Here is a 13,165-nt window from a genome sequence, read left to right on the forward strand (position 1 = left end):
CAAAGTTCTCAGCACTTTCCTCTGAGTAATCAGTGGAACAACTTGTCAGAAAATTGCTTAGAATATAGAAAACTTTAACCACCTTCATTTAATGGACACATATATACCAACAGCAGTATACGTGTTCTTTTCAAGTGTATTTGGAACATTGAACAAGATAAACTATATTCAGGGCTGGAAAGCAAATCTCAATAAATTTTAAAGCATCGAAATCATATAGAATATGTTGTCTGACACATTAGAATTGACTAACAAAAATGACCTCTAGGAAATCCACCACATAAGTTTAGAAATTAGACTTCTGAATAACCTGGTTTGTCAAGAAATCAGAAGGGAAATTAGAAAATATGTTAAGCTAAATGAAAATGAGAATACCACAAGCAAAACTTGTGGGATGCAGCTAATGCAGAGCTTAGAGGGAAATTGAAAGCTTTAGATGTTTTTATGTAATATAAAAAAGAAAGTTTAAAATCAGTGATCTAAATTTCTGCCTTATCTGACGCTAGAAAAGAGAAAACAAATTAAACTCAAAATAATTTGAAGGAAAGAAATAAAAATATAAGCACTAATCAGTGAATTAGAAATAGTAGAGAAAAGTCAAGTGAAACCAAAAACTGGTTCTTTGAAAAGATCAATAAAACTGAAAATACTAGCTAGTCTGAACAGTAAAGGAATATAAATTACCAATATCAGAAATCAAGTAACAGTACCAATCCAAATCCTGTAGCTATTAAAAGCCATAATTAAACATCTCTTCATGAACACAGGCATAAAAGTCTTTAATAAAACATATACATATTGAATCCAGCAGTATACAAAAGATCAGGAACAAGTAGGTTTTATCCCAGGAGTACCAGGTTAACAACAGATCAAATGGTGTAATTCACCATATTGCAGAATAAAGGAGAAAAGCTAAAGTGGAGGACTTAACAAACACTTCAAATCTTATTCGAAAGCTCTAGTAAGACAATGCTCTATTGACTTGATGGTGGAATGAGCCCAAAATATGGAGAGACCACTCACATATGTGATCATTTGATGTTTGACAAAGATGTCAAGGTATTTCAACAGGGAAAGAATAGTTTTTTCAACAGGAAAAATAGCTAGTTATTGGATAGCTAGTTGGATAGCTAGTTATATATATAGGTAGAAAAAAAATCTTGACCTTATGTCACACCATACAGAAAAATTAATTCCAATTGTATCATAGACCAAAATGTAAAAGATAAAACTCTAAACTTTCTAGAAGACTACACTGGAGAAAGTCTTCATGACCTGGAGGTCAGCAGAGATTTCTTAGACACAAACAGCAATTACCATAAGAGAAAAATTTGCTAAATTGGACTTAAATTTTTGAATTTGTGCTGTTTGGAAGATGCCATTAAGAAAATAAAAAGTTACAGACAGGGATAAAATATTATCAAATATATTCTATCAGAGGACTTGTATTTAGGATACTAAGAAGACAACTCAAGATAATATAATTTTTAAAAATTGACAAATTTAAACAGAAAAAGACATATGCTAATTAAGCCAAAAAGCTTGACATCATTAGGTATCAGAGAAATGCAAATTAAAAGCATAATGTGATACCTACTAACATCCACTAAAATGGCTAAAATTTAAAAGCCCTTCAATATCAAGTATTAGGATGTGGAAGAGCTTGAATTCTTACCATTTGGGGAATACAATATGATTGAGTTCAGCCACGTGGGGGAACTGTTGGCAGTTATATGACCAATTCTACTCCTACTTACCCAATGAAAATATATTTCCATACAGACTGGTACGTAAAATTTCATTGCAGCTTTGTTTGTTTGTTTTTTTTTTTTTGTTTTTTGTTTTTTTTTTTTTTGCAGCTTTGTTTGTAATAACAAAAACTAAAGATGCAAGTGCCACTCATCAAGTGAATGGATAAATTCATACATCCATACAATGGAATACTACTTAGTAATAAAGCAATAAAGATAAATGACTGATTTATGCAAAACACATGAATGACTCTCAAAAACACATCTGTCCTGTTTGCCCAGTGATTTGTTCAGGACCTGTCTCTTCTGTGGCATTCCTCTGCTCCTTCCACATTCTGATCTATTATTTATATATCTTCACTGGTTATGTGGCACTTAACCTGCTGGCTTTATTGATAGTTACCTTTTCAAATGTCTAAAGTCTCCTTCAGTTCATGGCAGAGACAAGGGTTAAACATCTTTTATTTTACCTAGTAACCATAATTTGAAGTCAGGTCTGGGTTTGAATTGCAGGCTTGTTACTTACTAGTTATGTGACTGAAAGCAAGTCATTTATCTCTCCAAGCCTTAGTTGGCTCATCTGTAAAATGGAAACAGCAGTGTCTACTTTGTTGTTTTACAAAATAAATGAGAAGGTATAGAAAGTGCATGGCACATTTAGACATTAAAATGGTGACTATCTTGGTTGATTAATTGATACTGATTTGACTTCAGTTTCCAGGAATATGGATCTACTGGAACCACCCATGCAGACAGTGAATATGAGCGGAGAATGATGTCTGTATATAATCATGTCCTGGAGGAAGTGGAATCACTCAATCGGAAATATACCCCGGTTTCTTACATGGCAAGTGGCATTTGTTTCTCTTGAGGTTTTAATACATAGAAGTAGGGTTTTAGCCATCTCAGGCACATACTGCCAGTTTTCCCCATGGCTGTTTTGTAACAGGGTTAATATAGTACCTGCCTTGCAGCATTGCCACAAGGACAAAACGAGCTGATCCATGGAAGTGCTTGGCACATCTGTGGGTACTGCATAGTTACATTAATGTGTTGGATCTGCTCTCCCAGAACGCAGATAAAACTTCTTTTTTTTTTTTTCCTTTTTAACAATTTAACTGAAGTTGCAATATTTCTCAACCCTGGCTACACATTAGAATCACTTTGGGAGCTTTTTAAAAAAATACCTCAATACCCAGGCCCCACTGCAGACCATTTAACTTTGAATCTCTACAGTTGAGGCCCAGGCATTAGTATTTTTCAAAGCTCCCAAGTGATTCTGTTTCACCACCAGGGTTGAGAACCACTGGCCAAGTGAAACAGAAAGAACTGGGCTTCTTTTCTACCTGGCAGTGACTTGCTTCCTGAGGCCACTGATATCCATTTGGTGTGCTGCTTCCCCTTTAGTCTGCTGAATCTACAGCCTTTGGCAGTGTCGAGCTCTCACTCTTTCTTCTCCCTCATAGGACAGACTGACACTCACCCTGATTTTCTCCTCCCTGTCTGGCTGTTCCCCAGTGTCTTAGCTCAGGCTTCTTTAAAAACCTCTAGAACTGGGTGGCTTACACAACAGATACTTCTTTCTCACGGTTGTGGGAGCTGGAAAGTTCAGAATCAAGGTGGCAGCCAATTTGTTTCCTGGTGACGGCCCTCTTGCTGGTTTGCAGACAGCCACCTTCTCTCTGTGCCTTCACATGGGGAGAGAAAATGAGCTCTGATCACTTTTTTTTCTTATAAGGACTAATCCCATCATGGGGCCCCATCCTTATGACTATCCAAACCTAATAACCTCAGTAAAGGCTCCACCTCCAATACCAACATATTGGGAGCTGAGCTTCAAAATAGGAGTTTAGAGAATAACAGACATTTAGTCCATAACAGCCTGTCCATGAACTTAGGCCTTAGAGAGTTCTCCTTGTTCTGCCTGCCCACGAAATGATTATGTTCCCTGCAGCTCGCTTCTGGCTCCCCTCCTTCTCACTTCTGTACTCTCACCCATTATCAAGTGTTTAAGAAGAAATTGGCAAAATCCGTTGTTGAGTGAAGAGTTAGATTAGATTTCAGGACAGGTACTTGCCTGGACATCCTGCTTTCCACATATGATTGTCAATACATATTTGCTGAACTGAATTGACATGGGTAGTTGTTTGACACTGGGATTTAGTTGCTGAGGGACAGTATAAAGGTTATCTTTGAAGGAAATTCATACGTCTGTGCAAGACGTTTATCAAATGTCAAAAAATGCAAAGTCTAATAAGTACTATATTCAACAAAGAAGATACTGTTGGTGCTATGCTAGTCCTTCTGCTGGTTTACTAACCATAATATGTGACTCCCTATCTCTAGACCTTACTGTGATGGTAATCTGCTACTAAGGTACCTGTAAAACCGTTGCCCCGGGCACCAGCAGCCTCAGAGGCAGTCCACACTGTCCCCGTAGGGAATTGTAAAATCTGCATCCATTCTTTTTTTTTTTTTTTTTTAAGATTTTATTTATTTATTCATGAGAGAGAGAAAGAGACAGGCAGAGACCAGGCAGAGGGAGAAGCAGGCTCCATGCAGGGAGCCCGACGTGGGACTCGATCCGGGGTCTCCAGGATCACGCTCTGGGCCGAAGGTGGCACTAAACCGCTGAGCCACCAAGCTGCCTGCATACATTCTTCTAAAAGGGAGAATGGTGCCTCTTTGCCTGGGAACAGCCTGAGGCCATTTGGGGTCCCTTTTAGTCCATCCTTCAAAGAGGTGTCTCTCCTAAAATACTTTTGGCATCAGATGTCCACCACCAGTAGGATGTCCCTGCAAGTGCTTCTAAGATCCCTTATTGCAGGAGGATGAATAAAGTTGCATTAGCAGTTAAACCTGAAGAAACAGACTCAGTGTATTTGAATCTGTGTTGTTGTTTTGTCAAGTAATAGACCTGCCATTTGTATTATGGGTCTATTGGGCACAAAATGTTCGACACCCTGAAATCAGTAAGGAGTGGATTCTTCTAGCGTGTAGTAATGTCCAACGGTTTAAAACTGTTTACAACAGGAACGCCTGGGTGGTCCAGCAGTTGAGCATCTGCCTTCAGCTCAGGGCATGATCCTGGAGTCCTGGGATCGAGTCTCACATCGGACTCCCCGCATGGAGCCTGCTTCTCCCTCTGCCTGTGTCTCTGCCTCTCTCTGTGTGTCTCTCATGAATGAATAAATAAAATCTTTAAAAAATAAATAAATAAAACTGTTTACAACATAGGCAACTAGGAGGCACACCCTGCTTGGAATCTGGAGCTTAGAAGAGCAGCCAGCATAGTAGAGTGGTTTTCAACCTGAGGGGAAGTAAACTGAGGAGGGGAAGGTAGACCAACAGGAATAGTTCTAGGTCACCCAAGGTTATAAGTGTTCTGATGGTGCTGTAACTTTTTTCTATTCAGTTGGTGAATCATTGGTGAAATAGAACAAAATCATTAAACTAAGAGTCAGGCAACCTAGGTTCTAGTTCCAGCTTATTCTGTTACCTGTGTCAGTGACCTACCTGCATCATCAGCAAAATTTAGGACTAGACTGGGTGACCTGTGACAGTGTCACAGGTGTATACTCCCCTCCAAACTCTTCAAGTTGGATACATTAAGTTAAATATATATAGCTTTTGTATGTCAGTTGTACCTCAATAAAGTGAAATAAATAAATACATACAATATCTTAGAACTCTTAAATGCTAGTTGTAGAACTCCTTTTACTAAGACTCAAAGGATTCACTGTAGTGGTTCTCTTCTGCAGCTATGCTGTGAGTTTCAAAACTCAGATTTGTGAAATGGATTTCTGAAATAAGGTACCCTTAGTAAAATTTCAGAGTTATGTAGAGTTGGACTGTGTAAATCTGAATTCCAGTAAGTTTCCACCATTACTCACCTCTAGGGACCCATGGCCGCAAGGATAGGGAAGCCATTCTGTGGACATGGGATAGAACAGGCAGTGAGGTTCTTCATGAGATTTGGTGTTAGGCCTTGGACATCAATCTACTACTCTGGCTTCTGTATCATATATTCTTGATCCTTCTTTACCATATGAGATGACTCTATATTGTATCTAAAATAATTATATAATAATATATCTAATAGCCCTAAGGCTATAGAAATGCAAAATTTGTACATTATTTGACCTTAAGGATTTTCTTCTACATTTACTTTTTATTTTACTGAATGTACTTTAAAATAAAGTAAAAATCTGCAGTTGTACTCCCTGACATGAATGATTTGGCAAAGATTTGGGTGTTATGCCCATTTCCTGACTGGGATGTGTCTTTGCAATAATCTTACAACCATTTGTACTTTTTAAACTTCTTCCTGAAAGTACCATTTGTTGATGAAATTTGGAAATTTATTTTTATTTAACTTAGTTTCTTTTTCCCTGCCAGCATACAGCATGCCTCTGCAATGCCATCATTTCCCTGCTGAAAGTTCCTCTTTCATTTCAGAGATACTTTTTCCAGAAACTGCAGTCTACCAGCATCAAGGTAATAATAGCAAGAATACAAAGGTTAATACAGATTAAAAACCCATTCATCTTCTGAAAAATATGTGGAATACAGCTCTGCTTCAGGATCTTACCTTTGGTTTTCATAAAACTTACACCCTTTAGTTATAAGTTTGTTCCTCCCTTTATCAGGTGGTTTGGTGAAGATAATAGGATTTGGGAGTCAACCCGTCTGCACTGGGTGGAAGAAAAGGGTGCAGAAAACTTCTGCAGAAGATTTGACTTCACTGGGTGCAGTGAAATAGATGTTTGGGTACCTGGAGCTCTGTCCCTTGTCTCCAAGAATAATCTGAGAGGTTTTCATCATAGTCCTCTACAAGGATCTTGTGCTGAGTTCAGGTCTCATTGGGCTCTTTAGACCCTGTTTAGAATAAATCAGGTCCAGTAAAATATTACCAGCCCTACCTCCAGAGTGCTTTTGTCTGTGAATATCAAGTTTTGAGGAGTTGGCCAATGATAAGAGCTAGTATTTGAAAATATTTAAGCCACTCAAAATTCAAAAGCTATTTCTAATTCAGAGAATGGAATTGTTAAGAAAAATGGAAAACTCTCCTCCAAAAGATTTCCTAGATTATTCCTGTTAGTAAATGTCTTCAGTGTACTTTTGCATATCCATTTGAATGCTTTTGATTTGACCTGAATATAAGGAAAATTGATTATCCTAGAAAAGATGTCTTTAAGGTAGGATGTGTGTAGGGTTGGTTGATGCAGTGCTCAAGCATTATCAAAAAGACCTCTTCCATCTTCTCATTTAGCAGAATTTGGACTTTCTGTAATTTAAGGGTACTTGGGATTTTTTTAATATGTTCTTAAATAAAAACTAATGAGAGGTTAAAAACTTCATTTGGTTCATTGGCAGAAATTGAGTTTTCGATCACTGTGACTTGGTCATATGTGTGATCCTAGAATTTTTAAGTTCACTTGCCCTTGAATTTAATCTATTTAAAATTACATAGGAACAAAGAGAAGAATAGCTAGACATGCAGATTTATATAGTGCATTTCCCTACTGGAGTTGGTTGTCAAAGAAATGCCCCACTACAAAAGTGAGGAAGACTAGGGTCCCTCACTGTTTTCTGATCCTCTGTTACCCTCACACAAAACTGGGGTTTGGGGTAGAAAACACAGTAGTATTTAAAAGAGGCATCAGGGAAAAGGAACCCTTGACTTTAAAGGTCTATTTGTCTGGCTGTCCCAGCTGTCAGCTTGCTGGCTGTGTGTGTCATGCTGTAACCTGCAAACAACAATTAGCACAAACATGTTTGTTGGAAGAAAGCTTGTTCCTGCTGGTTAACATTCATTTCAATGTCGGTATTCCAGCTTGCTCTGTCGCCATCCCCACGGAACCCTGCAGAGCCCATCGCTGTCCAGAACAACCAGCAGCTGGCGCTAAAGGTAGAGGGCGTGGTTCAACATGGATCTAAACCAGGACTCTTTCGCAAAATTCAGTCCGTCTGTCTGAACGTTTCTTCCACACTACAGAGTAAATCCGGACAAGACTACAAGGTAATTTAGGAAAGAGGCAGAGTTGTGATATGGATTTTATCAGCTGATTCATGGAAGTTTTCCCGTGTTTTTCATGGTTAAGCAGACTGTGGTTATACCTTCCAAGGAATAGAGATATAGACATAAGTTAAAGGCATATATTGGGGTTTGAAGGAGCTGATCAATAATACTTCTCTTTTCTCTGCCTGCACTAGTTGATAGAGAAAGCATCCAGGCAGACAGAGATCAGAATAGGAGCCTTACTATGGTAGCTGTGGAGAAACCTAGCTCGGGTCCCTGGCAATAAAGACTTCCTAGCCTTGTACGTCTGAATTAAATTTTCCCACCCAACTTCAGCCTGTACACACAAGAGCCTGCCCCAATAAAATCGATGGCAGGAAGGCGCATCCTGCTGTCCAGAGAAAAGAAAGAGAGGTCTTAGCTCCCCATGCTAGTTCCTACCTCAAAACTTACCAGTCAGTAGAATTCACCTCCTCCCCTGGAGACCAGTATTGTTCATCTAATGAAAAGTCCCTCAATGTGGAGGGAACCATCAGGAGTGGGGCATAAGTGCCTCCCTAATTCCCCTACCTACCCCCCCTGCGCACATCTAATTATTTTTCTCTATTCTAAGTGAATATTAGCATTTTCCAAAGAAAAAAGGGTCTACAACATTGACAGACAATGTCAGATAAAGTAAAATCTTTCTTTGAGAGTGTAACCCTAGGAATTTGGTGCTTTGGGAAATCACAAGGTAAATAACCAAAAATCATGCTTGCTTTGTTAGCCAAGGCCAAGATGCTGAACACCATGGAATACCAGGATTCTAAATGCAGGATGTTCCTTTCTTTAGACGTCTCTTTCCAGGTCCTTGGTAGTTTATTCACAGAAAATAGAACAAGGGAACAGGTACACAACTGTATGAACGGAGTTGTTCAAATGCCCAAAATTGGTTGTGTCCAGGTTTATTATGCACTTACTTGAACTGAGTTCCATAGTAAAGAAAGAAGTGTTAGTGAAGATATAAAAAGAGGACATTTTATTCTCTTTGGTGGTTTCAGGGTAAAAGCCAAGAGAAGGTGTGGTTTAAGCTATTTTTATTTCTTTTCTTTGGTAACTTTCCTTTTTTTGCCCACCCTGGTAAGGCTCAGCCTTCATTCTCGCTCTCTTTGACTCCTATGACACAGACCATGGTGCCTTCTGTAGCAAATATTTGGTGAATGAGGAAAAAAATAATTTACTATATTTAGGGTATAAAACTATTATGTTTGGCTTATCCCTATTGTCATGGAAGATCATAGTGAGAATTTACATAGTCCACTTACCCCTCCCTGTCTGCAGCTGTCTCCTCACTTAGAGTTTGAAAGAACAATACCATGATTCTCCTTGTTCCCTGTATATAATGATTTCTCCTGTTAAGAAAAAAACCATCCAAACCAGTCTTCTGCCTATTAACTTACCTCTTGAGGCATTGCTTAAAGTCAGGAAGCTGATATAATAAATTATGTAGTACAGAATTTGTAATGTTAATTGCAGTGATTTTTCAACTTGAAATGCATCATCCGGTCAGAGTGATCCATTCGGGTTGCCTAGACTGATTTCTGGTCTTTTTAAGGAAGTTCTTGTTTGGTAGGCATATTCTTTAGGAACATTAAAACCCTACAGAAATTGTACAAACAAACAAAATAGGGCCTATAAATAATTCTAAGATCTTTTTTTTTTTAATTTTTATTTATTTATGATAGTCACAGAGAGAGGGAGAGAGAGGTAGAGACACAGGTAGTGGGAGAAGCAGGCTCCATGCACCGGGAGCCCGACGTGGGATTCGATCCCAGGTCTCCAGGATCGCGCCCTGGACCAAAGGCAGGCGCCAAACTGCTGCGCCACCCAGGGATCCCCTAATTCTAAGATCTTGAAATGGTCAGTGACTTCCTTTCATTAACATTACAGGTAAATATCTCTGGAAAACTGACCTCATGATAACTGTTCACGTAGTCACAGAGCTTCAGGGCACACTTATGTGATTGATTATGCAACAGAAACACATGCCTGAACATAGAGCAATCTGGCCAAATATTCATTAACGTTACCTTTATATGTATGCATTCTAGAATAAGTGTCTCTTGACATACTTCAGCTGGGGTACAGGTCACGGTACACCAGCATGTGTTACTCTGTTCTCTGAAGGATAAAGACATGAGTGGCTAGCCAAATAAGTGAACAAGCCCATAAATCTGTGTTTTATAATATATTGTGCTGCTGATCTGAGCAAGACATTGATCATTAAGCAAGCACCGTACAAGTTCTGAACTTAATTAGTTGAAGGAGGGAGGAACGACTGCATTAATTAAGCCATATAAAATCAGATAGGTAGGAGGAAGAACCCCAACTTGCATTTACTTAGGGTTATGTTCTTTTTCAGGCTCTTAGATTTGAAATTCCCTGAAACAGGCGATTGCAGCCTGACTGTCTTCCCAAAGTAAAGAAAGAGGGAATTGGAGTTGAGGCTGGGTAAGCAAGTGTGGGAGAGGAACATTTTCTCTCTCACTGTCTTAGGGTCTTCAGCTGGGCCCAAGATTAAAATGATATTGAGGCAGATTAACATGAGAAAGGCATACAAGTTTGTTAGGATTGTATACGTACATGGGAGTCATCATAAGACATTGGAAACCCAAAGAATTGACCAGAGCAGGAAGCTTATGTAACTTTGTGAAGACAGAAGACAAATGGGCAAGAGGTAGTAGTAAACTGGGGAAGTGACTGGGAGAGAGGCGGGGGTACCAGTGGGAGATAGGGGTTATTGTAGTTTGTTTGTGGAGGTGCATTTCAGCATTGACTCCCAGTCTCCGGTGATAAGGATGTTCTCTTCTTCTTGGTACAGTAAGGGCATCTTTCTCATGGGAGATTTTATGGTCTGTTTTAGGTAAAAATGGGGAGATCAGAGAGCCCATCCTACATCTGCCATTTATCAAGTGCATTTTGCTTGAAATAACAAGGTGCCAAAGCAGTGTATGTTGAGGTGGCACGTCCTGAGCTCCTCCACAAAGAAGAAAGGCCAGCAAATGAAGAGGTTGAGAAAGGCTCTGGGAGCTCCTTCTACTCAAGGATAGTGAAGAGGCAGGATCACTTAATGGTGAAAAGTATAGGCTTTGGAGTTAGCCTGCCTAGGTTCAGATGCCAGCTCCACCATTCATTAGCTGTGTGACCTTGGAGAAATTACTTAACCCCTCTGTTTCCTCATCTGTAAAGTAAGGGTAAACACAGTACCTAAACCTCTTGGTTGTTTGCAAGGCTTAAGTAAGCACTTTGTACAGTTCACAGTAAGCACTCAATAAATGTTAGCAGTTATTATTTTTTTTAATTTTATTTTATTTATTTATTCATGAGAAGCACAGACTGAGAGAGAGAGAGAAGCAGAAACACAGGCAGAGGGAGACTCGATCCCGGGTCTCCAGGATCACGCCCTGGACCGAAGGCAAGCGCTAAACCACTGAGCCACCCAGGGATCCCAGCAGTTATTATTTAACAATTTTTTTCATTCCAGATACCCATTGACAATATGACCAATGAGATGGAGCAGAGGGTTGAACCTCATAATGACTACTTCAGTACTCAATTTCTGTTGAACTTTGCTATCCTTGGGACACACAACATTACAGTGGAATCTTCAGTAAAAGATGCCAATGGTATTGTATGGAAGACAGGTCCCAGAACTACCATATTTGTAAAATCCCTAGAAGACCCTTATTCCCAGCAAATTCGCCTACAACAACAGCAAGCCCAGCAACCATTACAACAGCAGCAACAACGAAATGCCTACTCAAGATTTTAGCCTCATGAAGAATGCACTACTGGCTTTATAGGAATGGATCAAATGGACAAAAATAATTTGGTTTTTCATATGGATTAAGATATAAAAGTTAGAATGTAGAGTTCATTTATTCATTGGTTTCTATAATGTAATGCTCGGGGCGGGGGGGGGGGGGCGGGTTTGTTTTTCCTTAAAAATTTAATGTGAGAAATCACTGGGTTCCTAGCCAGTAAGATTTTTTTCCTTGTTCCTTCTTAAACCAAATCCTTTATCATTTGTTTGACATTTTCATTGTTTTATTATTGTATTTCTGTTGCTGAGCCTTTTCTTACTCTTTCAAGAAAAGTCATGTATTGGGATCACTGACTTAATAGATTTGACTGCCTCTCCACCAAAACAATCACTTGCTACCTGGCACAGACCTTGGGGAGTTCTGACCAGTCAGTACAAAGTTTATCTGTGGTTGCAGAAACCGAGTTCTTCCATAGGTGGACTTCAGTGTGTCCCCTGAATTCCAGTTTTCTGGATTTTGAGAGCTTACAATCTAGCAGAATTGAAACATCCAGCTATATTATTTCAACTACTTACCTACCTTTTCTGTGCTGACACGATCTTAATTTATTGTTTTAGTATTTAATTGACCCAAAAAACAGCTAACAATTACGTACAAAAAGTGGAGATTAATCCTTTGTGTTTTCTAGTGTGTGTGTGGTTTTGTTAATAGTGTAGACTTTTTTTACATTATTTCCAAGAGTGAAAACAAATCACTCACATTTACTATCTTAATGTTTTAAATTAGGAGGGCAGATATTTTGATTGGTTTGGTTTCTTCTTGGCAAGTTATGTAATGCTAGACTTGATTGTCTAGAAAAAACAGCCTCTTTATAACACAACCTCAATTAGTTGGGATGCTCAGGGAATAGAAGTTTTCTGGTTAGCCAGAAAACCCCTTTTTTTCTATTTCAATACTGGTTGAAAATCATTATAAAATAAAATAATAATAAACTTTCTTGTCTTAACACAGTATACTAGATGTAATTTACCTGTTCATTCTTCATTTAGGATCATTTCAGTACTCGGGATCATGGTTTCTAAACATCAGGGATCATAGAGTCGCAGATGGTTGTTGATGATATGGGCAGTTGGGCTGTGATCCAACTTTTTAAATAAATCTCACCTTTTATTTGCTTGTGTTTTGCATTGTTTATTTTAAAGTCAACACTGGCTCAAAGAAAAAAGAAAAAGAAAAATATGAGTTGGTTTCTCTTTTTTCCTTGTCATGTCACCTCCAGCAGTGAAACTGTTTGGCAACTCAGATCCTTCTAGATTGCGTGGCTCCGTGAGTTATCCCAGCAAAACACCCTCTGCTGCCATTGACCAGAATATTGTCATAAAACGTATAAATCTGCAGTGTTCACCATGGATGACATCCCTTTCAATGCAGCCCAGTTGTACACAGTGCATGATATGCAGTTGTGGCAGCATCTGGGAGCACAGGCCTTCGGGGGAATTGCCAAAGCCGTGTGGAGGAGGTATGCAGGTCCCCTTGCCTTCTTACCAGGCGTGGAGAAAACTGAACCAGAAAGCATGGGGTGCACTTTG

General features: G+C 39.1%; 1 protein-coding gene across 1 annotated transcript in view; it reads left to right on the top strand.

Annotated features, from left to right (window-relative positions):
- Window positions 1-12,750, top strand: part of INTS7 (integrator complex subunit 7) — an 85,752-nt gene extending 73,002 nt beyond the window's left edge. The window contains exons 17-20 of the mRNA XM_055319470.1: window positions 2,466-2,598; window positions 6,150-6,248; window positions 7,588-7,773; window positions 11,297-12,750. Coding sequence (XP_055175445.1) covers window positions 2,466-2,598; window positions 6,150-6,248; window positions 7,588-7,773; window positions 11,297-11,584 — 706 coding nt within the window. The 3' untranslated portion in view covers window positions 11,585-12,750. The remainder of the gene's footprint in view (window positions 1-2,465; window positions 2,599-6,149; window positions 6,249-7,587; window positions 7,774-11,296) is intronic.
- The last annotated feature ends 415 nt before the right edge of the window (window positions 12,751-13,165 follow it).

The sequence above is a fragment of the Nyctereutes procyonoides genome, unplaced genomic scaffold, assembly GCF_905146905.1.
Source record: "Nyctereutes procyonoides isolate TBG_1078 unplaced genomic scaffold, NYPRO_anot_genome, whole genome shotgun sequence".
Lineage (NCBI taxonomy): Eukaryota > Metazoa > Chordata > Mammalia > Carnivora > Canidae > Nyctereutes > Nyctereutes procyonoides.